We start from the raw sequence: 23,686 nt of genomic DNA on the forward strand, positions 1-23,686 counted from the left end.
GTTTCAAGTTGCAAGCAAAGAACAAAAGGTTTTTAATATGTGCTTTTACAAGGAAAATAAAATTTCTTTCATTTTTTGAGAAAGCAAATATCTTTCACATAGTATAAGTTTAGAATTACCTCTAATTCAGCCATCGAATAACCTTATATTGCGAATTTACGAGCGCAAAGGCTTTACTTGATCAAAAGGGATCTAAGGGGTGTTTGGTTGGGCATTCCCAAGGGGCTTGGGGGAAATTTTGGGTGTTTGGCAAGGGCTTTTGAATGCCCATTTGCGAAATGTGGGCATTTTAAATGCCGAAAGCCGAATGCCGAGGGAGACCAGCTTTGAGCATTGGGCATTCCGGAGATGCGATTTTACTGTTCACCGCGTCACTGTTCATCGTCTCCTTCGCCGTTCGCCTTCTTCTTCGCCGTTTGTCTTCTTCTTTGCCAAAGGCGGCGCTGAGCCGTGATCTGGCCGCCGAGAAGCCTCGCCTAAGGTCGCACAACCTCAGGCGAGGTGGCCTGAGGTCGGGCGACCTCAGGCGGCGTCGCTTAGTCGGCGAGCCAGGCGACCAGGTGAGGCCAGATCTGGCTGCCGGACGACCAAATCTGGCCTCCGCGACCTCCGGCGGCCAGATCTGGCCGTCCGGCAGTGGCCGGCCGCCGGAATTTGATTTCAGACTTAAAAAAAAATAAAAAATAACAAAAGCTAATTAAAAATGTAAATTTTTCCAAACGGTGTTTATGCTAAGTTGCATTTCAATGCTAAAATTTACCAAATGGTCTAACATTTCCGAAAGCCTCTTTCCTCAAAGATATTTGCATTCTCCCAGTGGCATTTCAAACCGAACCAAACGGGCCCCTAATGGGTAGAAGCAAAATAACACGAAATGAGTTCAATGACTATAGGCATAAAACATCAAAGCATGACATCACTTAACCATTAAAATAGAATTCATGGAAACATATATACAAAAATAGAATGGCTAATAGATTGCACTAAAGGAAAAGATAAATCTTTGTCACATTCACGATCATCTTAAGTCTTTGCATATGAGTTTCAGAAGCAAGTTTAGTGCTATCTTCAATCTGAATATGATGCATCAACTTCTATATCGGCACAACTCGTCACAAAATAATCTCAACTTCAAATCCGGGATCTTCCCGAAGTTGAACCAGAACAGATTGAAATTGGCTGGACCATCATTCCCATTCTCCCGTGGACGTCGGTTCTTCCGCCGTCGAGGCATTGCCGAACCGAAACAGAAGGAACGGACTGGGACCGGACTTCTTGATTTTTTGAGGATTATCTACATCGATTGGTGTGGCATATGAGCAAATGAAAGCAGCCCACGTGGAACACATGTTATCTGCTTACCCATTGTTGGACACCGGGCGTTTTTTGGGTGGGAAGACAGAAAAAGTAAGTCGATGAAAAGCCCGGCAAGCCACCATCAAAGCAATAGAAGGCGCCTATCCCCAATTGCCGTTCATGGGACCCGATTCAACTTTGGCAAAGCCGCCGCGACTCCAATCAGAAGCGTTAAGAACCTAAGATGTTTGATTCACTTTAATATTACCCAAAAAAGCTTTGCTAACCTAGAAGACTTCATTATAAAACCTAACTTGAATACGAGGAATTAAATAGTCAATCTTCACTAGATTAATTTTCCTGCGGTATCTGCGCGTAAACGGTCATTTCTTAATGAAAAAACTAAAATTATTATGACCTACAGCGATACAAGGCCTGAGATTTCTACTACCAAGGACCAAACCTACCAAACAATATCAAGTCAATCATTGGCTCAATTTTAAGAGGCTGCGGCAAATTTAGTTTGTGTTTAGGGAGGCCGTCATGTTAATTGACTTAGAAATCTCACGATGAAGAGGGATCAAACTACTATGAATAATACTAATTGTTGAAGGCCATCGCTGTGAAAGTCAGTAGCAGCTACTTTTTGAGCGTATTTTTCGGAGTATCTCTTTCAAAGTTCAACACCTACGGCAACACCAATTGTATCGGTACAAGCAATTAACTCCCTTGAGGTTAGGTAGTGAGTACGCAACTTTTCTGTTGAACCCCTACAAACAAATTTTGCATCGCGAAAGCCCTAAACGCATCTTGAACGACGAAGTTTAGCCAGTCAACGACCTCTCTCTGGGACTTGAGTCTTGAGAGCAACGTGTAATCACCGAGCCCAGTCATCGATCAGCTCCGCAACGTGCAGTGGTAGGATATGTGCCTCACGCTCTGCTCTCACAAAACCACAGCCAAATCTCTGTCCTTATTCCTCCGCCTTCAGAAGAAATGGCCCTTCCTCCTCCTCCGGTCGCTTGACAAACGCCAAAGTAGTGCGGAAAGAGAAGCAAGTGAGCACCGTAGTAGGGGCCCTTGCTTCACTAGCGACGGCAGGGGAACGGCCGCTTGACGAATTTCGAACGAATGCTGGAGCAGCAAGGAGCGCGCAAAGAGAAGCAAGCGAGCGCCGGAGTAAGGGTGGCCGTAATGTGGTTTGTTAACGTCGACAGGGGAACGGCCGCTTGACGAATGCCAGAACAAACGCAGGAGTAGCAATGAGAGAGAAGAGAGAAGCGAGTGGCACCAGAGCAGGGCCGCTCGTAATATAGGTTGTCAGCAACAGCAGGGAACGACCACTTGTCGCACGGCAGAGCAGCGACGAGCGTAAAGAGATTTTGGGATTCAAAATTTTGAAACCTCCGTTGGGTGAAAGAATTCGCAATTGCTGGAGAGTAACCATGCGGAGGCTTTGCTTCTCTTTCCTTCGTTTGAAGAGGAAAGAGAAAAGCCCCTATGCCAAGCATAATAAATGCATTGTAGATGAGAGAGAATGTGCAGGCTGTGCAGGCTAGGGGAGAATCGACGTGAGCAGGCTAGGAGAGGGTTAGAAGAAGCTACGGAGAGGAGAAAGAGAAAAAATGCAGAAGACAGCCCACTTTTCCACATGGCACCGTGTGAGTGGTTAGGAACCACGCTGACATGGCGTTCCCGAACCACCCAATATTTTCTCCATTATGCGATAATTGTTTTTTTAATATATATACTTCTTATGTCATGCTATTTAGCAATAATAGCCCTCTTGAACGTTCACATTGTTGCCTAATAGCCTGCAAATTTCGTAAGTGGTATAGCTTACCCCCTACCTTCACTAGCTTTTCAGTCTACTCCTAGCTTCTCCGTCATACTCTAGTTCCATTTTAGAAATTTTTCCCACCAAAAATGCGATTTATCTGCCCAATTGCCCTACAAATAGAGACTGACATTTTAAATATTCACATGGCTTAAGTTGACGGTTTTTCGGAGAGCGTATGAAATTTTACTTACCATACCACCTTGACTACAGTTTTTCGTTGTTAGATACAAAACAATCTTAGTAGCGACACTTGTCTAGATGTGGATAAAGCCTTATATGAAGCACGTAGATGTGGTGGTTTATGTGTGCGAATAGGAATTAGTCAAGCTAAATGTTATCACTATACTATTTAAAAGAGGAATTTTTCTTTTTTCTAAACTCTATTGACCCTGTTTCTCGAGTATTTGCAGCAATATAAAGAAAATGTTTCACAAGCGGCCTATTCTATACTTGATTAGATGATTAGAAGATTAGCATTATTTTAATTTTGTAGTGCTTAAAACTAATGTGGAATTTTAACGTGGTCAAGTGCAGCAGGATATTGGAGGGAGAGAGAGGAGTGAAAGCGAGAGGGAGGATTCGAAGCGGAAGAAGTATGGAGTTGATACGCGTGAAGAGAAAGACGAAGTACGTGAAGCGAGGGGACGAGGGGAGGGGAGGTCTGGAAATACGAGAAGTGCGTGCAGGAGGATTGGAGTAGAGAAACGAGCGTAGGCAAAGAAAGGGAGGAGGTTCGGAAATACAAGAAGGGCATGCTGGAGGAGCGGAGGAGGAGGAGGAGGAGGACAGGGAGGAATCTAGGCAAAGGACGGGAGGAGGAGTCGTGGTCCATGGAAGAGAGAGTAGGCAGAGAAAGGGAGGAGGACGGGAAGTCTGATAATCACTAGTGTCAAAAAGGCCCGCGCCGGCTCGGCCCGTTTCGACCCTAAAATTCCCTAAATTTTAGGGTCGGGCCAAACATTTTATCCTCCCCATCATTTTCATCATCTCCCATCGTCGAATCCCGTTTACGAAACCCGAGCCGCGATTGGCCCCCGCCACGACGATCGCCTCGAGCGGAAAGGTCGAAGCTTCGTCACCGGATCTCTGTTCCCCGTTTCTTGAGAATCGGCATGGCGACGCCGGATGTCGTGCGAGCCCCCGATGAGCTGCTCCCGCAATCTCCCATCGGCGACGCTCCTCGTGCGGTGAGGCCCCTCCGAGCTTTGCGTGGATCTTTCTCGTGTCGGATCCGTTCGAGATGTGGGAAGACTCGGCTCTTTAGAAAGACATTTTGCTGATGGTTTGTCTCTCTTTGTTCTGTTTGATATCCCCACCAGGCGAGAATCCCAAGTCTCGGGGCTGTCGATCGAGTGTTGACACCTAAATTTTGCCTAATCATTTAGTAATTAATTGCATAAAAATTTAGGGATTAATCTTTAACCCCTAAGAAAAAAATAGTAAAATTGCATTTCATGTAGTCGCATTTGCATCGATACTAAAAACGCGACAAGACGCAGCGGCTCGCAGTCGATTACATGCACGAAGGGAGGGTCTCTCTCCATTGGTCTGAACATGCGAAAGAGCTAAAGTCAAAAAAAGAGGAAGGAAGTTCTTGCACGTCCGTTGTCTCTCCCTCATTAATGCATGCGTATGCATGCACAAATTATGCGAACGAGAGGAATCCTCAGAGAAGCAAAATGAGCCCATGATATATTATATAATATGCTCTCTCTCAAGTGTGGGTTGTCAGGAGAAGCAACAAGAAGTTGAGAAAATATTGGGTGGTCCGGGACCACCACGTCAGCGTGGTCCCGGACCACTCACGCGGCGCCACGTGGAAGCTTGTCCCCCTTGCTGTCTTCTACATTTTTCTTTTATTTTTCTCTCGCTAGCCTTCACTAGCCTTGACGACGAGCTATGCTGGGCCCACCCGAAACCTTTCCCTCTCGGGAAATTTGAAAAATTCCGCGCTCTCTCTCTCTCCTCCCAAGAAAATAATAGCCGATCCTTCTCTCTTACAAACTCTCCCTCTCCATTTTTTCGTTCGACTCTTGCCCGGTTGCTCTGCCCTCTGCTTCTTCTCCGATCGGACGACGGAGCTACCGTCCGACGAATCACGCCACCGCCGCCGCTTCCGCATCCGCCTCGTCGGCCGCCGCCGCATCCGAGCTACGCTAAAATTTATGAAGTGAAATGACAAATATATATATATATATATATATATATATATATATATATATATATCTCCATGAAGTGTAGGTTACACTGAAAAAGTGAATGGTCTTTCCTCCCCTTCCCTTCAGGAGACAAACTGAAAATGGTCCGATTTAAGTCTAGCATTTGAATTTGAATGATTGGAAACACGCTAGGAAAGCCGAGCAAAGAGAAATCAATGTTTCCCTGTAACCAAGAGCAAGTTTACTCTTCACGTAATCTCTACCCCGAATACAAGTCTAAGTGACAACAAACCCTCTTAACTTCTGCGACTTTCAGTAAACTTGCCAAAGAGTTATCCACTTTGTTTATTTGAGAGTTAGCATAAGGCTTTACAGGGGCAAGATTGGTGCTACTCCACATTATCTGTGCAGACTTATTGCTACATGATCAAGTGACTTCCTGAAAATTTGCCTCAACCAAAGAGTAACATTACATGCCTATTTAGTAGACCCAGTGGAATATTCCATTCTGAAAACAATCAAAAAGTTCAGTCAAAATAGTCACAGGCACAAGGTGGATACGGTTTAGAATTTAATGCCTTTCATATACATTAGCAAGATGCCCACAAATATACAGATGTCAATACAACAAGGTATTGTTAATACCATATCACCCTTCCGCTGAAGCAACAGGATCAAATAAAGGTTTCAAGAAGTCAAAGCAAGCTGGAAAAAAAAAAAATGGAACTTTACCAATTTCACATGCCTTAATAAAGAGTCAAAAAGTTGATTTGATATCACTGGTGCTACCTCAGCAGGCCTACCTGGCCTCACAACTGGAGAGCATATAGGGGGGGCATATGAAACTCAACCGCTGAAAATAATACAAAGTCACGTGCCAGAGTTGAAGAAACATTAGAAAAAAGAAAAGTGATTGACTGGTCAATGGCTGCTTACCTATACTGCCTTCATCAGGCGAATCGACAGAAGGAGTCATGACTTCCATTTTTATAGCAGCCAACATTGTCTGTGGAAAATATGATTGCGCATGTTTTAATTAAATGTACTTGCAAAAGAGCAAACCCTATAAACTTCACAAGAATAACGATTAATGACCACCTTAAATGATTCAAACGCGTGCAAAAGTTAAACATCAAAACAAATAAAATGGAAGAGATAGAAACTATATGTTGGTTCAGCTACAAGTATATACATATGCAACTACTTTGAACATGCTGAAGTGCAGGAGTGCGTTGGCATATGCATCACATCTACACAAGAGACTGAAAAGGGGAAAAACTCACGGTGGAACCAATCTTTGCCAGTGCAGACCCATCAGAGGATGCAACAGCCCCTGCATTATCAATGCTAAGCAATGACAGGAGGAATACAACTTGCGTGGGCTTGATGAAGGAGGAAAAAACAAATCACCAGATAAACAAAAAGCTAAACGAACTGACTGAGGGACACAATAGTATCTCTGGCTTTTTCCAGGGTTTTAGCATCGGGCATATGGATTCAGAGACATGCCGCTCATAGTAGTGAACGGGGAAGAGGCGTCTGAAAGCATCGACCTCCATCTCCAACGACCAATCTCCGGCAGCATTCGGCGCCCCCCATTTCTATGGCTATCTACAGATAGTGATTTCCAGCAACGAGAACGGAGATTAAAACTGTGAATTAAAAAGAGCCCATTAAGGGTAATCCCACATATATTGCAAACTCTAAACAAAAATTTGAATTTTACTGATAAAAAAACTAAAATTTGTCCCGACCCACGAGCAAGGTGACAACGACCATCTGGTTTTCTTAAGAAACAACGGTTTTTTTTTTTTCCCTCTGGGCAGCAATTATTCAAGCACACTAGACATATACAGGTGAAAAGCTTCGACGAAGAACTCAGAAGATAATAATGCAATCTCTCAGCACTGCGTACGGTTCAAGAGCAATAAAAACAGGTGGAGATCGTGCACGAGTAAAAGAGTAAAGATGGAGTCTTTCAGAAGAAGCACCAATCTCCGAAGTAACCCGGCTGTTACCTGTAAGCTCGAAGCCCAGCTCCGATGCCTATAGCCACAGAGAAAGGGAGAGAGAGACGTTAGGTTAAGAGCAAGAGCGAGGTCGGCGCGAACAGGGTAAAGAGGCCTCCAGAACAAGAAGACGGCCAAATTCTCTTCTTCTTTTTTTTTTTTTCTTTTTTTTCAGAGTAGAAGCCGCAAACAATAGTAAGGCAAAATTTCACGTAAAAGCATGTAGTTGATTATTTTAAATAAGGGAAAAAGCCACGACCGATTAGGGATATATGTGAACGTATGGGCCTTATTTTTAAGAGAAGAAGGGAGCCCTTATTTGAACAAATGGGAGTATTTTCGACTTTTATTTGAAATTTTTCCCGATATGAACTTTTACAAAACATATTCATCAAATTGAAAAGAAAAATTCAACCATAAAAAAAGATAGTGCTTTCGTGTCATACACATGTGGACCAAAATGGTGGCGTGGCCGTATTTTTGTTGATTAATTTAATTACTGATGTGGAAAGGAAAGGGTGGAAAAATTTACAATAAGGAAAACTTCCAAGAAATTCATATTCTTCCCTAAAAATAGAAATTTTCAACTAAGGAAAACGATAATTTCAGTTCAAAGGTAGGGAGTGAGAGTAGGAAGCAAAAGCAGGAGCTTCCGTCTCCTCTTCCTTCTCTCTTGCCTCAAATCTCGTAACACAGATTCTCTGTCTCTTTCTCTCGCACCAGAGAAAGCAAGTATTACGGAGCGATCCTAGGTAGATTCTTCCCCCAAATTCGGTACGTCCCTTTCTCTCTCTCTCTCTCTCTACCTTCCCTCCCCTCTCTTCTCCATTTGAAATCTCTCGGATTCGCATGCCTTTCGCCCCCGATTCGGTTCTCATCCTCCCAACCCGTTCTTCGATATCTTCCCTTTCTTCCCCCAATCTTCCATTTCTCTTCCCCGATCGATCCGCATTGCATCCCGTCGTGTCGCGTCTGATCGTGCGTGTCTTCTTTCATGGAACGTGAACCCCGTCGCCGAAGTTAGGGCCCGTTTGGTTCAGCTTTCAAAAATGACTTTAGAAAATGTTAATACGTAAAGAGGTTTCCGAAATGCTATACCGTTTTTAATTTTTTTAGCCTGAAAATTAAACCCAATGTAGATTGGCCGGCGGTTGGACGGGACCGCCAGATCTGGCCGCGGGACCGCCAGATCTGGCCGCCGGACCGCCAGATCTGACCGTCTGAGGCCTGAGGTCGCGACCCAGGCCGATCTAAATCGGGATTCTTTTTTCGCCGGGAGGCCGTCGGGTCCATCGCCGATCCTAACGAGCTGCCGCTCCTTCCCACACCTCCAGCTACCGGAGACGACGAGCCTGCTCTCTGCTCCGAGCCGACGGTGCTTGCGATCCTTCCTCGTGACGACGAAACCACTCTCTGTTTTCGCAGGTTCGCTCGGGGTCCCTTACGGCTTCGTCTTGCATCGCCACCGGCAGCCCAAAGTCACTACCGAGACGAGACGAGCCGAGCCGTGTCACAAATCGTCGGCCGAATCACCGCCGCGTGCACCTTGCCGAACCGTCACCGCAGCCATGCTTTGCCAGTGAGCACCTTACCGGTCATCCGTCGAGGCGATTCCGATGAAGTCCAAATTTGGCACTTTTATCCTGTGAAGTTAGGTGAAATCTCGTCCGAATTTATTCGTATTTTTGCATGTGATTTTTCGCTCTGAGCAGAATTCCACTTCGATGATCTTTCTTCTTCTTCTTTTTTTCGTGTCTGTGTAACATACAGTATACCCCCTAGGATCTCGGTCTTCATTGGATTATCGGTCATCTGTGTGTGCTCTGCTGCGGAAGCATTCCGAAAACCTCACCACACCAAGTTACAACCTTTTTCTCTTTGAGAGAGACAGGGAGGTCTGGAAGTAATACACTTCCTAAATATGGCCAGAGCATCAGAAGGTGGGTACGATGTGTTTCCTGAGTTTCAGCGGAAATGATACTCGTCATGACTTCGTGCGCTTGCTCCGTGACGCCTTGGTAGGAGCCAAGCTCCGTGTATTCTTGGATGAATCTGAAATCAAGGTGGGTGATGAGATTGCTAAGAAAATCCTACAAGCTATCGATGATTCCAAAATCTACATACCCATCATCTCTGAAACTTATCCTGACAGCAAATGGTGTCTTATTGAGCTTGCACACATGATGAACGATGTGTCTCAGGCAGAGAGTAGTAAAAGGATTTTCCCCATCTTTTATAAACTGAAACCTGCAGAAGTTGAAGCTCGGACTCCACGCCCGCAGAATCCTTCCTCTGAAGTCGAACTTAGGGCGTTCAAAGAGGCTCTTGCAAAAGTTGGTGGAATCAAGGGATGGAAGGTCGAGGAGCTACATAGGTAAAACTACATTTAAGATGCCTGCCTAATCTTCTGCTGTTTGTTTTTGTTTTAGGGTTTAAAACATTGCCCTATCAAATCATTTCTTTTCTTCTTCTTTTTTAAATGGAAAATTTTGAAAACTACCTCCAACTACAAGTGCTGCTCCTATAGAACTTTACATCCTCTACTTGAGACATCTACCCTAAAATTTCAGTTGTTATAGGCATTGCTGGCGCTGGGGAATTTGTTGTGGGTTTTGGGGTTATATAATTTGTCATCACCAAATTGCAGTGTTCAATGGATGACCTTGAATTTGTCTACATTTTTTCCCTATTACGAGTGCTGAAAATCTTTTCCAGGCCTAGCTATAGATGCCGAAATTTGGCTTGGCCACCATGTGGTAGCCACTTGGTAATTTCAGCCTTCGTGTAGACCACCACCATATAGAAAACGCATCCGGTGAATTGAATTCTACTAAATTAGCCTATACTGATTATTCAGTGTATTCAGATATCGTTTGTAACCATGTGCCATTTGTGGGTATGAATTAAATCTAGTCAACTAATGAAAGTGCTTTTGTGGGCAGCAGCCCAAGAACTACTATCGAGTCGGTCGTCCAAAAGGTTTCGGACGAGCTGCACAAAAACGTGCATCACAGACTGGGTATCCGAATGAGCTTCATGACTTGACACCGTTGGTTGAAGGCCCTTTGAATCAGGCAATAGAGGTACAATTTCTCTTCTTTATCAATATACAATAGACGTGCATGAATGCATGGATTTGAAATTTGATTTGTTTAGATCTCGGCTTGATGCTATAATTTGGTAAAACTGGACAAATTACAAGAAGTTAAATGCTATTCTGAAATTTACGCGTAAGTAAATATATTTTCTGATCAATTAGTGTTCCTTCAACATGTTCTTTTTAATTGGAAATGTCGTTTTACCTATAGATTAAGTAAGTACACAAATGCAAGTCTCATAAACTGTAATTTTAAATTCATTTCTTGCTGTATAATTCATTGTTGGACACTATGTGATGTGATGATTTTTTTTTTTTTTAAATTACAGTTTATGTTCCTTCAAAGAAGATTTTTTTTTAATAGAAATAATTCTATCGACCCCAATTTTTGTGTAACTGTAGGAGTATAAACAATATGTTCCACAAGCGACCTAAAATCTGTTCTTGATTAGGTGATTAGTGAGAAAAGATTAGCGTTATCTTAATTGTTCAGTGCTTAAAACTTATGTGGAATTTCAACGTGGTCCAATTGCAGCGGCATGCTGGGAGAGGAGTCTAAGCAGAGGAAATATAGAAAGGAGTCCAAGCAGAACTAGTACACAGGGGAGAGGGAGTCTAAGCAGAGGAAATATAGAAAAGAGTCCAAGCGGAGCTAGTACGCAGGAAAAATGGAAGATAGAGGGGATATGCGGCATGAGCATGAACGGCAAGATGAGACTAGGGTTGAACGAAATCGATGGGAATCTAAGCATAGAAAAGGTGGAGGTCGTGAACATGGAGCACAATTGGGAGAGGGAGGAGAAGCTGAAGAGGGAGGAGCAGCAGCAGGAGGAGCAGGAGGAGCAGCAGCGGCAGGAGCAGCAGCAACAGCAGCAGGAGGAGCAGCAGCAGCTGGAGGAGTGGGAGGAGCAGGAGTAGTGCACTTAGCGGCAGGAGTAGCAGCGGGGAAGAGGAGGCGGGGGAAGCAGTGAGAGGAATTGTTCGAGATATGCGTTTGGGACATTCTTGGTGTGCCTCTCTTATGCATTGTGTTTTAACCGTTCGCTGCTTGAGAACAAGGAAACAAGTCAGTAAATAGAAGTAGATGGATCATGGACCCCGTCTACCTTTCCAGGATGGCAGAACAACAAATTTTTTTTTTCACTTTCAAATCTATGTTCCCTTTTGAATCCCTATTCTATAGTATGAGTACTCACGGATATAAGTTCTTGATTCGCCTCTCGATTATTTTTTTGGTGATACATTTTGGAAATGTGACTTGATTGCAGTGATTTTGACCCTTCGAAACGTGTAGGATCATGAAGAAATTTAATGGATTTCCAACGTCAACACAGAATAATCATTCTTATGAAGGCCGCTGATAGTTAGTATCGGATTCAGGAGTTTGACTTTCACAGCCATCATCTAGCCAGATATATCAGTTTCGTAATGAAGCTTGGGTCTGTCCCTAGATTGAAAATGAGAGCAGACTTTACGAATATTAGGAAGATAAAGGAGATACAGCTTCTCTCTGGCCATGCGAAGAGATTGATTCTCGCTCTATTTGTGCCGGGGGTCTTAATCTCATTAGAGAGACTCCACTGCAGATGGCAGCGACCACGGGACGCACGAAATTTCTCGACGGGATGCTTGATCAGAAGCCCGAGCTCGCTAAAGAGCAGTTAAATGGTGCTCACAAACTGTGACAAAACTGTTGAGCCGGATATGTGCTGCATTGGCGACCCGTACAGCAGAAGAAGCCTCTTCGCTTTGCGGCTGTGGAAGGGCCAGTCCGGCGTTTTGAGGAGCTGGTTCGAGAGAGGCCGAGGGCAGCACGTGATGGGGTTGTTTACGGGGATTTCATTGCATGAAGCATAATAACTTGAAAAGGGTTTGAAGCTTTTCATGCGGAATCCGGGAGATCACGACGCGAACAATTTCGGTCATAGCATATTGCACCGAACTTTTCTCAGCGAAAGGCACCAATCATACTTTTTTGGACGCTCTTTGCCCAAACCATAAAGAGGAACAGATAAAGGCAGCAGATTTTAGAGTTGTGGTTGGGATAAATTTGGCCAATCATTTGCCCATTTAAAAAATATCTTTTTGTTGCCTCTTTATACTTTTACAGGTCTAAATATTTGCAGAATTACCATGTCGTCCTGAGTATGACGTTAAAAAAACTTCATCTAGAGGGTACAATTGGATTCGAGACGAGGAAAAGGTGCCGCATCTGGACTCACGAGATGCGAGACATACGGACACCAATATAATAAAATAAGGAACATACTCTGATAGCCCTCATAACGCCCCATAAGATAGGGACAAGCGTTAGGAGGCCCTCGTGGAAAAAAAATTCCCCTTCCTTGGTGAGGTAACCTTTCAACCGCATCAAGGATCCGAGGGAGCCCCTAATTGAAGGTTTTTCTTGAAAAGGACTGCGTATTCCATTTTTTTACCTTTGGTCCCCATTTACTAATTATTTGGAAATACTATCTATTTGAGTATCATATGTAACAAGTTGGAAAGAATAAAAACAATTATTATTAGTCTTGGTGCGTATGATTGTTGTCAAATCGGGCAATCCTTGGAAGTCACTATGAAGTTAAAATTTGTATTAGGACAAGAAAGGGTAATAAAAGTCCTCGACAGATAACAAATAATAATGTACGGCATGACCAATATTAGGAATTTGTTTGATGGCATATTTAATTCGTGGATAGGTTCTAGTTCCAGGAAAGATATGCAAAATGAGTTTAAGAATTATGAGAAAATAGGGATAAAAGATGTTGAGAAAGGTTTAGAAAATTAGAACGTACCACAAACTTTGAAGGTAGGACGGATGACCCAATTAAAGTCGTTGGAAAAAGAATCTCGGTGATCGGAAATGATGAAACTTTTCCATAATTTCCAAAAGTGATGTCAAAATAAACGAAAGGAATGTGAATCCGATTTTTTCAATTAGTTTCTATATAGGGTAAAAGAGGAAAGCATGATTGATCCAAAAACCATTATACAACTGACATTGTGGCATATGGGAAACCCAAAGATCAATCATTTTCCTGCGGTAGAATTAAAAAAATTGGGAGAGGCTTAGGGCGCATTTAGCAACTTGTCAAATAGTAACTAATTCTATTCTTTTATTTTTGGAAGTAAATTTAGAACATAAATCCATTTGATAAATTTTTTATTCCAAGGAATAAATTTCTTTCCAGAATTAGATTTGGAAGATAATCAAAGAGTAAAAAAATTGCTTCTTTGCTCCCAGCAACAATTTCAAAATCAAGCCACTACAAAAAAATTTCTTTCTTTTTACTTCTTCTTTTCTTCTTGTTCTTCTTTCTTCTCTCTTCTTCTTCTTCTTCTTCTTCTTCTTCTTCTTCTTCGCCACCGCCGTCCACTCACCGGCGATCGGTTGGGTGAGGTTCGGCAAGCTCACCGGGAGGAGAGCCATGGCTTGGCTTGCCCAAGGCTTGACCTCGCCCATATTTGGTTGGGTGACGCCGACCTCGCGGTGACTCAGCGATGTCGAGCCTTGTTGACGGCCGGGCAAGCTCAACCTCACTAAACTGACGAGGCTCCTCGCCCAACCGTGGCACGGTCGACCCTCACCTAGTGTTGACACCTAAATTTTGCCTAATCATTTAGTAATTAATTGCATAAAAATTTAGGGATTAATCTTTAACCCCTAAGAAAAAAATAGTAAAATTGCATTTCATGTAATCGCATTTGCATCGGTACTAAAAACGCGACAAGACGCAGCGGCTCGCAGTCGATTACATGCACGAAGGGAGGGTCTCTCCACCGGTCTGAACATGCGAAAGAGCTAAAGTCAAAAAAAGAGGAAGGAAGTTCTTGCACGTCTGTCTCTCCTCATTAATGCATGCGCATGCACGCACAAATCGGCGGACGAGAGGAATCCTCGAGACAAGCAAAATGAGCCCATGATATATTATATAATATGCTCTCTCTCAAGTGTGGGTTGTCGGAGAAGCAACGAAGTTTGCTGAAGGAGGAAGCAAATAACGAGAAAGAAAAGTCAAAAGTTGCGGCAATCCTATAGAAGGGAGGGACAAGTAGCCGCACAAGAAGCCCCAAGCATGAAGAAGAAAGAAGAATCCGATGTCCATTTCCTTCCCCCTCATTAATGCATGCACATGCACGCATGGAATGGGGGACGTGAAAATTCTACAAACGCCTGCAAGAAGATTGGACTAACATTTTTATAATATTTTCCTTGCTAGAGAGAAGAAAGAAAGAGGTCCGAGAAGAAAGAAAGCAAAGTTCAACTTGGATTTTGGAAAAGTTGCGGCTGGATCTTTTCACACTAAAGACGGCTATCTTCAAGAGGTGGTGGAGCGCCTATAAATAAGACCACGGGAGGAGTGTGGTCGGGGAGGGAGGCCAGAGAACACAAAAAAATCCATGAAAAGGCCCGCAGAGAGACATACGACGAGTGAAAAAAAGAGATTAAGAGAGATAGAGTCTCGTTAAAAAGAAGGGGAGCAAAAAGGGGCGGGGGGGAAGAACGAAAAAAATTCCCTTGAGAAGATTGTGAGAGCTATTAAAAAAGAGAGCCCGTGTAGAGACACACGAGTTGAGAGAAAAGAGGGAAAAAAATTCATTCGAGAGGTCCGTGAGGGGAGCGAAAAGCTGAAAAAAATATTCATTGTGAAGCGGCTTCTCCTTCGGACAAGAAAAATATGAAGTCGGGGGGAGGAGATTAAAAAGGGAAAAAAGCAGAAAGAGAGACTGCAGAGAGTGAGACGTGAGAGAGAGACAAAAAGAAGTGACCGAACAGCAGAAAAAAGAGAGAAAAAGAGGAAAAGACCCCTACCGTTCATCTTCTTCGGGAGTTCCCGCCGCTGCTGGTCGCCCGCGCTACAGCCCGCCCACCCGCCGCTTTCCTCCTTCCGCGAGCCCGAGCCCACCGCCGCGCCTCGCCCTAGCGCCACCGTCCTCGTTGCTGCACCTCCGACCAACGCCAGCATCTCCTTCCAATGAGCCCCGAGCGTGCCACCATCACGGCTCGCCACCGCCGCTTCGCAAACAAGACCTCCACCCGAGCCGGCCGCCGCACCCCTGAAGTCCGCCGGCCGCCGCCGCAACCTGCCCCTCCGCCCGAGCGCCGACGAGCCGGCGCCGTGCCACCAGCCACCGTCGCGTCCCCTCGCCGTAGCCCGCACCGACCCGCGACCACCGACGCCGCTTCTGCTCCGCCCGCGGCCGCTGGTCGCCGTGCTCGCCCGCTCGCCACTCGCGACGCCCGCAACTCCATAGCCGCACCTCAGCCCGCTCGCCACCGTACCCCGCAGCTCGTCACGCCCGCAACCTCGCCCCGCACCTCGCGCCGCCGCCGTTGCCGTGCCAGCCTCCCGACCGCCCGGGACGCAAGCCCGACGCCCGCGTCCAAGTTCCGCCGTGACCCGGACCCGACGCCGCGTCATCGTTCTGCCGTCGCGCCATCAGCCCGTCGCCCTGCAGCTCGAAGCCACGAGCAACGCCGCAACCCCACCGCCTCGCCGACTTGCGGTCAGCTGGAGCCCCGCTCCACTTGTAGCGCCCGACGTCCCTCTCGCGCCGCCCGTGCCGCGCCGCTCGCCCGCCCAGCACCACCAGCCACGACGCCTTGCTCTCCCGAGCTCGCCGACTCGACGCCGGCTCGTCGCTCGCCGCTCCGCCAAGTCCGCCGCCTATCCCTCACGAGTTGCTGCGCCCGAGCTGCCCCCACAAAGCCCGTGACGAGCTTGACCAAGTTGCTGTTGCGTTGCAACCGCCACAGCCCGACCCCGACGCTAGCGAGTCACACGCCCTCCGCTTCCCGCACCAGCGGTGGTTGCCGCTTGCCGCTGCCGGGTCCGTGTTTGTTGCCACTGCGGAGCTCCGGTGACGCGAACCACCACCGGCAGAACCCACCACCACAGCCACCTTCCTTATCCGTGCCGAGCCTCCATCGTGGTCTACAAAGTATCGCTCGTTAAGGCAAATTTGGAAAAATTCAAATTAGGTAGGTTTATTATATTTTATTAGGTAGAATTATTTCATTATGTTATTTTTAATATTTTGTCCCTTTCTTTGAATTAGTTCTTGATGCATGTTTGAAAATCCCCGACGTACCACCCAATTCGCAACCGCACAATGATTTTTTTATTTCATCTATAAGGCTTTAGATGAAATAATTAATCACGCGGAATAAAATTGATATTTTAGTCTTTAAGGCTTAAGATCAATTTATTGATTTTATTAGCGAAACAACCATGGAGGATTTGGTATCTTTTAATTGTTTTGTTTATCTCAAAAATAAAAAATAAAATTGCATTTGCATTCCATGTAGGTTAGAATTAGGTTTATTTCATGTTTTATGGTTTGCATATTAAGAATAGGAATTTTATTTCGAATATAAAAAAAAAAAAAAAAAAATCAAATCGATCAATTTAGGTTGCTAGTTTTAACTTAGGTTTCATGTTTAATTGCTTGGCAATTTTTTTTTTTAAATTTCGAAATTAATACAAAAACATAAAAAAAAAATTAGAATTTTGGCACTCTTTGCATACCATTGCATTTTAGGGTAAAATTTCATAAGTTTAATTCTAGATAACAGTTTTTAAATTTAAGAAATATTTTAGATGAAATGCATTTTAGTTAGGAATTTCTAAATTAGGATAACATTCTAGCTTAAATTAGGATTTGGTTTAACCTCATTCCTAATACAAATTAGATGACATTTTAATTTAGATAGATAATTCTCACTTTTTTTCTAATTCTGAATTTCATGAAAAAAATTAAAAAAAAAAATGTCTTAGAATAAATTAGTTTTATTTTCTAGGATAGATTGCATGCTTATTAAGAAAACACAAAAACACCGCATTTGCATCATATAGTTTAGGCCATATTATCATGTCATATTATTTCATGATAAATTAGTAGTATGCATTGCATAAAGCATGATTTTCATTAAAAAAAAAAAGTGAAAACCAAAAAGAAGAAATTGCGTGTTAATTAGAAATCATATCTAGGATTATTGATGTGAATTCTGATTTAACCTTGCAGATGCTTTCGTTGTTATGAGGTAAATCCTGCAATTTATTCATCACTTTCTTGGGTGTTAAATTGGTGGTTTGCGCACCTGCATGATCACCTCACATGTTAGGGAAATAGATTTAAAATCAATTCAAGCTGTCTGCAAAACATTTTTTCGAAAATAAAAGAGAAAGGTACCGAAAGGGCATTAGAGAAATCTAGTGTAACCAAGTCCCCGAACTCACAATCTCTGGTTCGTAGGAGTGAAGTAATTCTCCCATTACTTTACTTGGGTTTCTAATCTTCCCACCAAAAATAGATTAGTGGCGACTCCTAATTGAAAATCATTTGCATGTTAAGAATTTGAACCTAAGTCGCGAATTGGTATGGGCTTGGGAGAGCCCGAGTTAAGTTTAGGCTTAACAATCCATTAGCCGAACCCTTAGGTGGTCCCACACGCTTCGGGGAGGTCGCGACAAGAAGAAGATTGAGTTCCCGGAGAGTTTGACCGGAACGGTTAGTGAGTACATTGAGTGATGAGTGGAGGCAGAATTCGAGCGTGAATGTGCAGTTTTTGGGTGTCTTCATTGTTTGTTTGTCGGTTGGGATCTGTTGTGTGTCGAGACTGGTTGGCAAGTTCACGTTCCCGTTCTTGATCAAGTCGTGTGCAGGGTGATATTCCTAGTATAAACACCTAGAGGGGGGGTGAATAGGCGCACAAACAATTTGTCGATATACGGAAGCAATTCTTAACAAATTGAAATACGATCAAGGTAGAAAGAGAGAAATTGGAACACGGGATTTATAGTGGTTCAGCTTTTCCAAGCCTACGTCCACTCTTCCGCACCGACAGCCCACCGGCTGGATTTCACTATGATCAAAAGAGTAGTTAGAGCACGCTTGCCTTGATTTCACAAAGTAGATGTACTACCACACCTCCTCAAGGTCTCTCACAAATATAGACTCTCTTTTGTATACAAGTATTCGCTCAAAGGATTTATCTAAACAAATAGGAGCTTGGACTTTGGAATTCTTCTATCGCGCACACCTCGAACAACTAAGGACGTCTTCCTTATATACTCCTTTATGCCATCATACCCGTTGGCACTTACCAAAAGAATTCCTCCAATCTACCCGTTGGACGGAATCAATTAGGAAGATCGTTCGAGCTATTAAAGGAACGTGTTGATAGCCCATCAATCATGTTCGCCCATACAATCGGATCTCGGTTTCCATAAGTAGAACCTTCCAATAATATTTAGACAATCATCGAATCTTCAGTCATTGAATCAAACTTGATCAATCAAAGGATTCTCAAACGTCTTCTCCAGCCACGAGATCTTCTCCGGATGATAAGGTTAAATCTGAACAAAACATCCAGTTCGGGATAACCTTTCTTCAACGGATCGAGAGACTGGCCAATGAGGATAGACTTTGAGTCTTGAGTCCGGCTGTCCGGGAAGTCTTCGGACTTTAACTAATAGAGTCTACAGACCTTCGTACTAGATCGATGGAAACGTTTTGTCAACTTCAAAACTCTTCACGAGGATTTCTCCAACAATCTCCCCTTTTTGATGGTGACAAAACCTTCCCGCAGATTTGGATAACTTTGACCCGCAAACATTTCTCAAACACATATGGATATCTTATGGAAGTAAATGGCTAATAGAATAACACTAGAATCTGCAACCACGGAAAATAGGTTAGTCCAAGATATGATTAAGCCATTCATAAGATATCAATATTGATTAATAGAAGCAGTAAAGTCAAGTCCAAGTCTAGGCGGTTCTTATCCAGGACACAAAACAAAGTCAAGTCCCAAAAATGCATGTTAAACACAATCCAACAAACAGCTTAAAAAATGATTGAAAGTTTTGATCAAATCATATCTCTCCCCTTTTTGTCATCATTTAAAAATGATGAGATGAAATCAAGATTGCTTGGGAACGCGGACAAGCTGGAAATCTTCCATAGACTCGAACAATGTCTTCCAGCCTTTTAAAGTCTTCCTTCAGCCGTACAACCTCCTCACTCTTGGCATTGGCCTGATTACCGAATAGAGGGCTTGCATCTTTTCATTCAATGAACAGAAGAAGCTTGACCTTCATTCTTCAAGCTTTGAACTTCGCATCCCAAGGCATAAATCTGACCTTTCATCTCCAAGAGAATATCCATGATTCTGCGAAAATCTGCTCCATTATCAGTCTGAGTACTTGCTTCGGCTCGATCTGGAGTATAGCAGATGATGGTGGATCGGCATAATCCAGGTTTGGCGATGAAGCTTCATGACCTTCTTCTGGAAATTGAGATGCATAAACATCTTAGATGAGGTCGAGCGGCCCCGGCTCCTTCACTTGCATCTTGAAGTGAAGATGTCACTCCTTTCTCCTTATCTCCCCTTTGTTTCCATGCCTACGGAGTGGAGAAGAGATTTCTCGTTCTCCTTCTTCTCTTCTTTCTTCTTCAGGTCTTTCTTCCTCTCGCTTCTTGCTCTTGCTTCTCTTTCTTCTTCTTCCTTCTCCTCTACTTCTCTTTCTTCTGCTTCCTTCTCCTCTCGCTTCTTTCGTCTTTTGTTCCGATTCTTTTACGTGGAACAGACGACTTAAGTTCTTCAAAGCCATTGCGAGATGGTGATGTCATCGTCATCATCTTCATCCTCAACGAGAGAGCTCTTCTTTTCTTTGATGGAGCAACCATTGGCTCCTTCCCTTTTCTCTTAGCAGCATAAGAGAGTTGATGAGTTTTGAGTCTTCTCTTGAATTTCTCCAATTCCTTGCTCGGTTCCTTCGATTTACGCATTTTGGTCACCATTTTCAGTCCTACCACCATATGATCGCATGGTCGAACACAAAAAGATTTGCAGAGGCTGAATATTTCAGATGTACGAATAACTTCAGTAACAAAAGGCTTGGGTAAGGGAGTTGACCTCCGTCCTTCGTCGCTGCTCTATACATGTGAAACATAACAGTATGAGGGAGAGAGAACTTCCTTCCACTGAGGATGGCATACATCAACTTTGCCTCAGAGCTTGAAACATCAGTTTTGGAAGTTGATTTCGGCCGGAGGCAATTAATCACAGTCCTTGTGAAGCAAGATGTTGAATGCATTCATTCTTGAGTAGGTGATCTTCTCATCCGTTCTCCTGTCCTTCACCAGTTCAAGTGTGGCCCGAGCAATGGAAACTTTGATTGGTTGATATCTCGCCTCTCTCAACTTCTAACACGTTCCGACAAAGATATTCATATCCACAACATAATCTTGTTCTTTAACACTGAAGGAGAATCTATTCGCATCTAGAAAGCTAAGATTCGAATAGAAATATGCAGTCAATTCGGCATAAGCCTCTCATAGTCGGAGCGAACTTTTCAAGTTGTAGGATACTTTGAACTTTTCCCTCAAATTCACTTTCACAAAGATCCAAAAATCAAAGTCCACACTTCTAGGGTTTTGTCTTACCCCACGCTTCAAGAATTTCGAGTACGATCTTTTTGTTCCTTTGATCCGAACAAATCTCCCTTTTTCCTTGAATTTCAGCCGCAATACCCATTTTTGGTTGAAATAAACTAAAAAAACAATTGTCATCGTCATTCCCATCTACGATTCGGCCCCTGGCCACGAGGATCACTTGGGATATTCGCGAGGGGTTTCCTCGGACCCATTCTGAGCGATTCCCCCAAACTTTCCATTTTTCTAGAAGATATATTCGTTCCTATATCCTTTGTTTTAAGAAATTCATCAACATAGTTCAAAGGAGTACGAATTCCTTTTAAAGCACGATATAGCTTGTAAATAAAAGCGGGCTTTTGAACTCTTACGAGTCCGCATCCTCGATGATTTCTTCATGATGCTGGATCAACAACGCCTTGAGGACTAGATGGTGGAGAATGACGCCGCTGAGAATGTTGTGGGCTCGGTTGCTCGATCTGGAGTAACTTCATCTTCAGTAAGATCGAAGTGCGTAGACCCCCTCACTCATTCTGTGGTCCCCGCTTGCGATTCTTGAGGACTTTCTCGCGAAGAAGACATCTTTCTCAGTGTTTGGAAGATTCCTTTGCTTGACTTTCCTGAAAAGATGACAACTTTTGAAGATTTGAAGAAGACAAACGGGAATGAAGGATCGATGCTTTCTAGGGTTTTTGAGAGGAAAGTGAGTAGAAAGTGAAGAGAAATCGACAAGTGCTCGTTCGGTTAAAAAGAAGAATAAACGAACCGTCACAAAGGAAATAAAAATATGCCTTTTCAAAAAAACTGTCTTTATCCGCAAAAAATAGCTATTTCAAAAATAACTTCCCTTTTGAAAATGAATCGATGCAATATTTACGTCAATTAAATATAGCAACAATTTAAACAAGTCGATGATCGTACCTTTTCAAGATAAGATTGGAGAGAGAAAGACTTGCAGTTTGAAGGTCGAGGCAAGACCGTAGATAAAGTCTTGTAATCTGAGTCCGAAAGTCTTTAGACTTTGATATCCTCATACCTCAAAATGTTGAGTCCGGACCGTATAGACTCAAATTGATTTTTCTCCAAAGGCTTCGTGAGTATATCGCCAGGTGATTCTTTGAGTCAACAAATTGAATTGATACATCTCCATTTTGAACATGATCTCTAATAAAGTGATGTCGAATTTCTATATGCTTCGCTCTTAGTGGAGAATTGGATTTTTAATTGAGGTTGATAGTAGCTGGTGTTGTCGCAATTAATCTCGTATGAGTCTTTGATTTCAAAATCTCTTAGGCTTTGTTTTATCCATAGAATTTGCGAACAGCAGCTTCCAAGAGCTACATACTCTGCTTCGTTGTTGAAAGAGACACGGTACTTTGTTTCCTTGAAAACCAAGACACTCTTCAAGCAAATCGGCAAGTTCCCTGAAGTGCTCTTTCTATCAACTCTGCAACCGGCTAGATTCGCGTCGAATATCCCGGAAGTTTAAAGTCTCCTTCTTAGGATACCAAAGACCGATGCTTGATGATGAAGCAACGTATTTTATGATGCGTTTGGCACCGAGATGGGATTCTCTGGGATCCGATTGAAACCCCAGCACGTATGCAAACACTCAACAAAATATCAGGTCTAGAGCGAAGATAAAGTGACCCAATAATGCTCCCCGCACAGCTTTTGATCAACTTTCTTCCCTTCTTCATCTTTGTCTATCTTTAAAGAACTTGACATCGGTATGTCGGTCTTTTTGCAATTCTCCGGTCAAACCTTTTGACAAGATCATTAACATATTTTCTTGATAAATAAAAAGTACCTTCCTTCAATTGTTTTATTTGAAGACCAAGAAAGAATGTTAACTCTCCCATCATACTCATTTCAAACTCATCCCGCATAGACTTTGAAAATTTTTTGCCTGGACTTTCATTAGAGGATCCAAAAATAATATCATCCACATATATTTGAACAAGTAAGAAACTTTTGTTTTCCTTCTTGATAAATAAAGTCGTATCCACTTTACCTTTGATAAAACCATTTTGTATTAGGAACTTACTTAATCTGTCGTACCAAGCCCGAGGTGCTTGCTTTAAACCATACAAAGCCTTTTTCAGTCTAAAGACTGAGTCTGGCTTCTTTGGGTCTTCAAACCCTGGTGGTTGTTCCACATAAACTTCCTCATGGATAAATCCATTTAGGAAGGCGCTTTTGACATCCATTTGGAATAACTTGAAATTCTTATAACAAGCAAAAGCAAGTAATAATCGAATAGCTTCTAACCTTGCCAACGAGCGTAAGTCTCATCATAGTCTATTCCCTCTTATTGCGTATATCCTTGGCACGAGTCTTGCTTTATTTCGTACGACTTTTCCTTTCTCGTTCATCTTGTTTGAACACCCATTTGGCTCAATACTTAGTTTTACCTTTTGGTTGGGATGTCAATTCTAGACATCATTTATCTTTGAACTTGTCTGAGCTCTTCTTGCATAGCTTCAATCCAGCTTTCATCAGATAAAGCTTCTTCTATGCTCTTTGGTTCAATTTCAGAAACGAGTGCCACAGCACTAGACTCTTCTTGCCTTTTGGATCTTGTGCGAATTCCTTCATTAATTTCGCCAATTATAAGATCCTTGGGATGACTGGACTTATGCTTCGATTTACTCGTTGATTTATCTATAGATGATCTCTTTCTTTATTTGGATCTTCACTAACAACTCCGATGCTAATTTTCCAGAGTCTCAGATGCTTCTTGAGTTATAGACTTTGAAGGTGTCAGGCCGCAGTTCGAGACTCTTCTTGATGAGTCGACTTGATTCATCTTGCGTTGAGTCTTGAAATTTGACATTCATTG

At 43.2% G+C, this 23,686-nt stretch overlaps 1 protein-coding gene, 1 long non-coding RNA gene and 1 pseudogene across 3 annotated transcripts; 2 read left to right on the plus strand and 1 right to left on the minus strand.

The window, feature by feature from the left end:
* Nucleotides 1-5,776: 5,776 nt before the first annotated feature.
* Nucleotides 5,777-7,419, minus strand: LOC120292687 (annotated as a pseudogene).
* Nucleotides 7,420-7,926: 507 nt separating this feature from the next.
* Nucleotides 7,927-9,167, plus strand: LOC120289428. 2 transcript variants are annotated; one of them, XR_005547426.1, is made up of 3 exons: nt 7,927-8,078; nt 8,444-8,959; nt 9,075-9,167. It is a non-coding gene; the product is annotated as an uncharacterized LOC120289428 (long non-coding RNA). The 2 variants fall into 2 exon arrangements; XR_005547433.1 differs by having other exon boundaries at nt 8,639-8,959.
* Nucleotides 9,168-9,253: 86 nt separating this feature from the next.
* LOC120292692 (toll/interleukin-1 receptor-like protein) lies at nt 9,254-9,682 on the plus strand. Its single transcript, XM_039310999.1, has one exon. The coding sequence runs from the start codon at nt 9,254-9,256 to the stop codon at nt 9,680-9,682; it is 429 nt and encodes a 142-aa protein (XP_039166933.1).
* The last annotated feature ends 14,004 nt before the right edge of the window (nt 9,683-23,686 follow it).

This window comes from Eucalyptus grandis, chromosome 1, assembly GCF_016545825.1.
Source record: "Eucalyptus grandis isolate ANBG69807.140 chromosome 1, ASM1654582v1, whole genome shotgun sequence".
Lineage (NCBI taxonomy): Eukaryota > Viridiplantae > Streptophyta > Magnoliopsida > Myrtales > Myrtaceae > Eucalyptus > Eucalyptus grandis.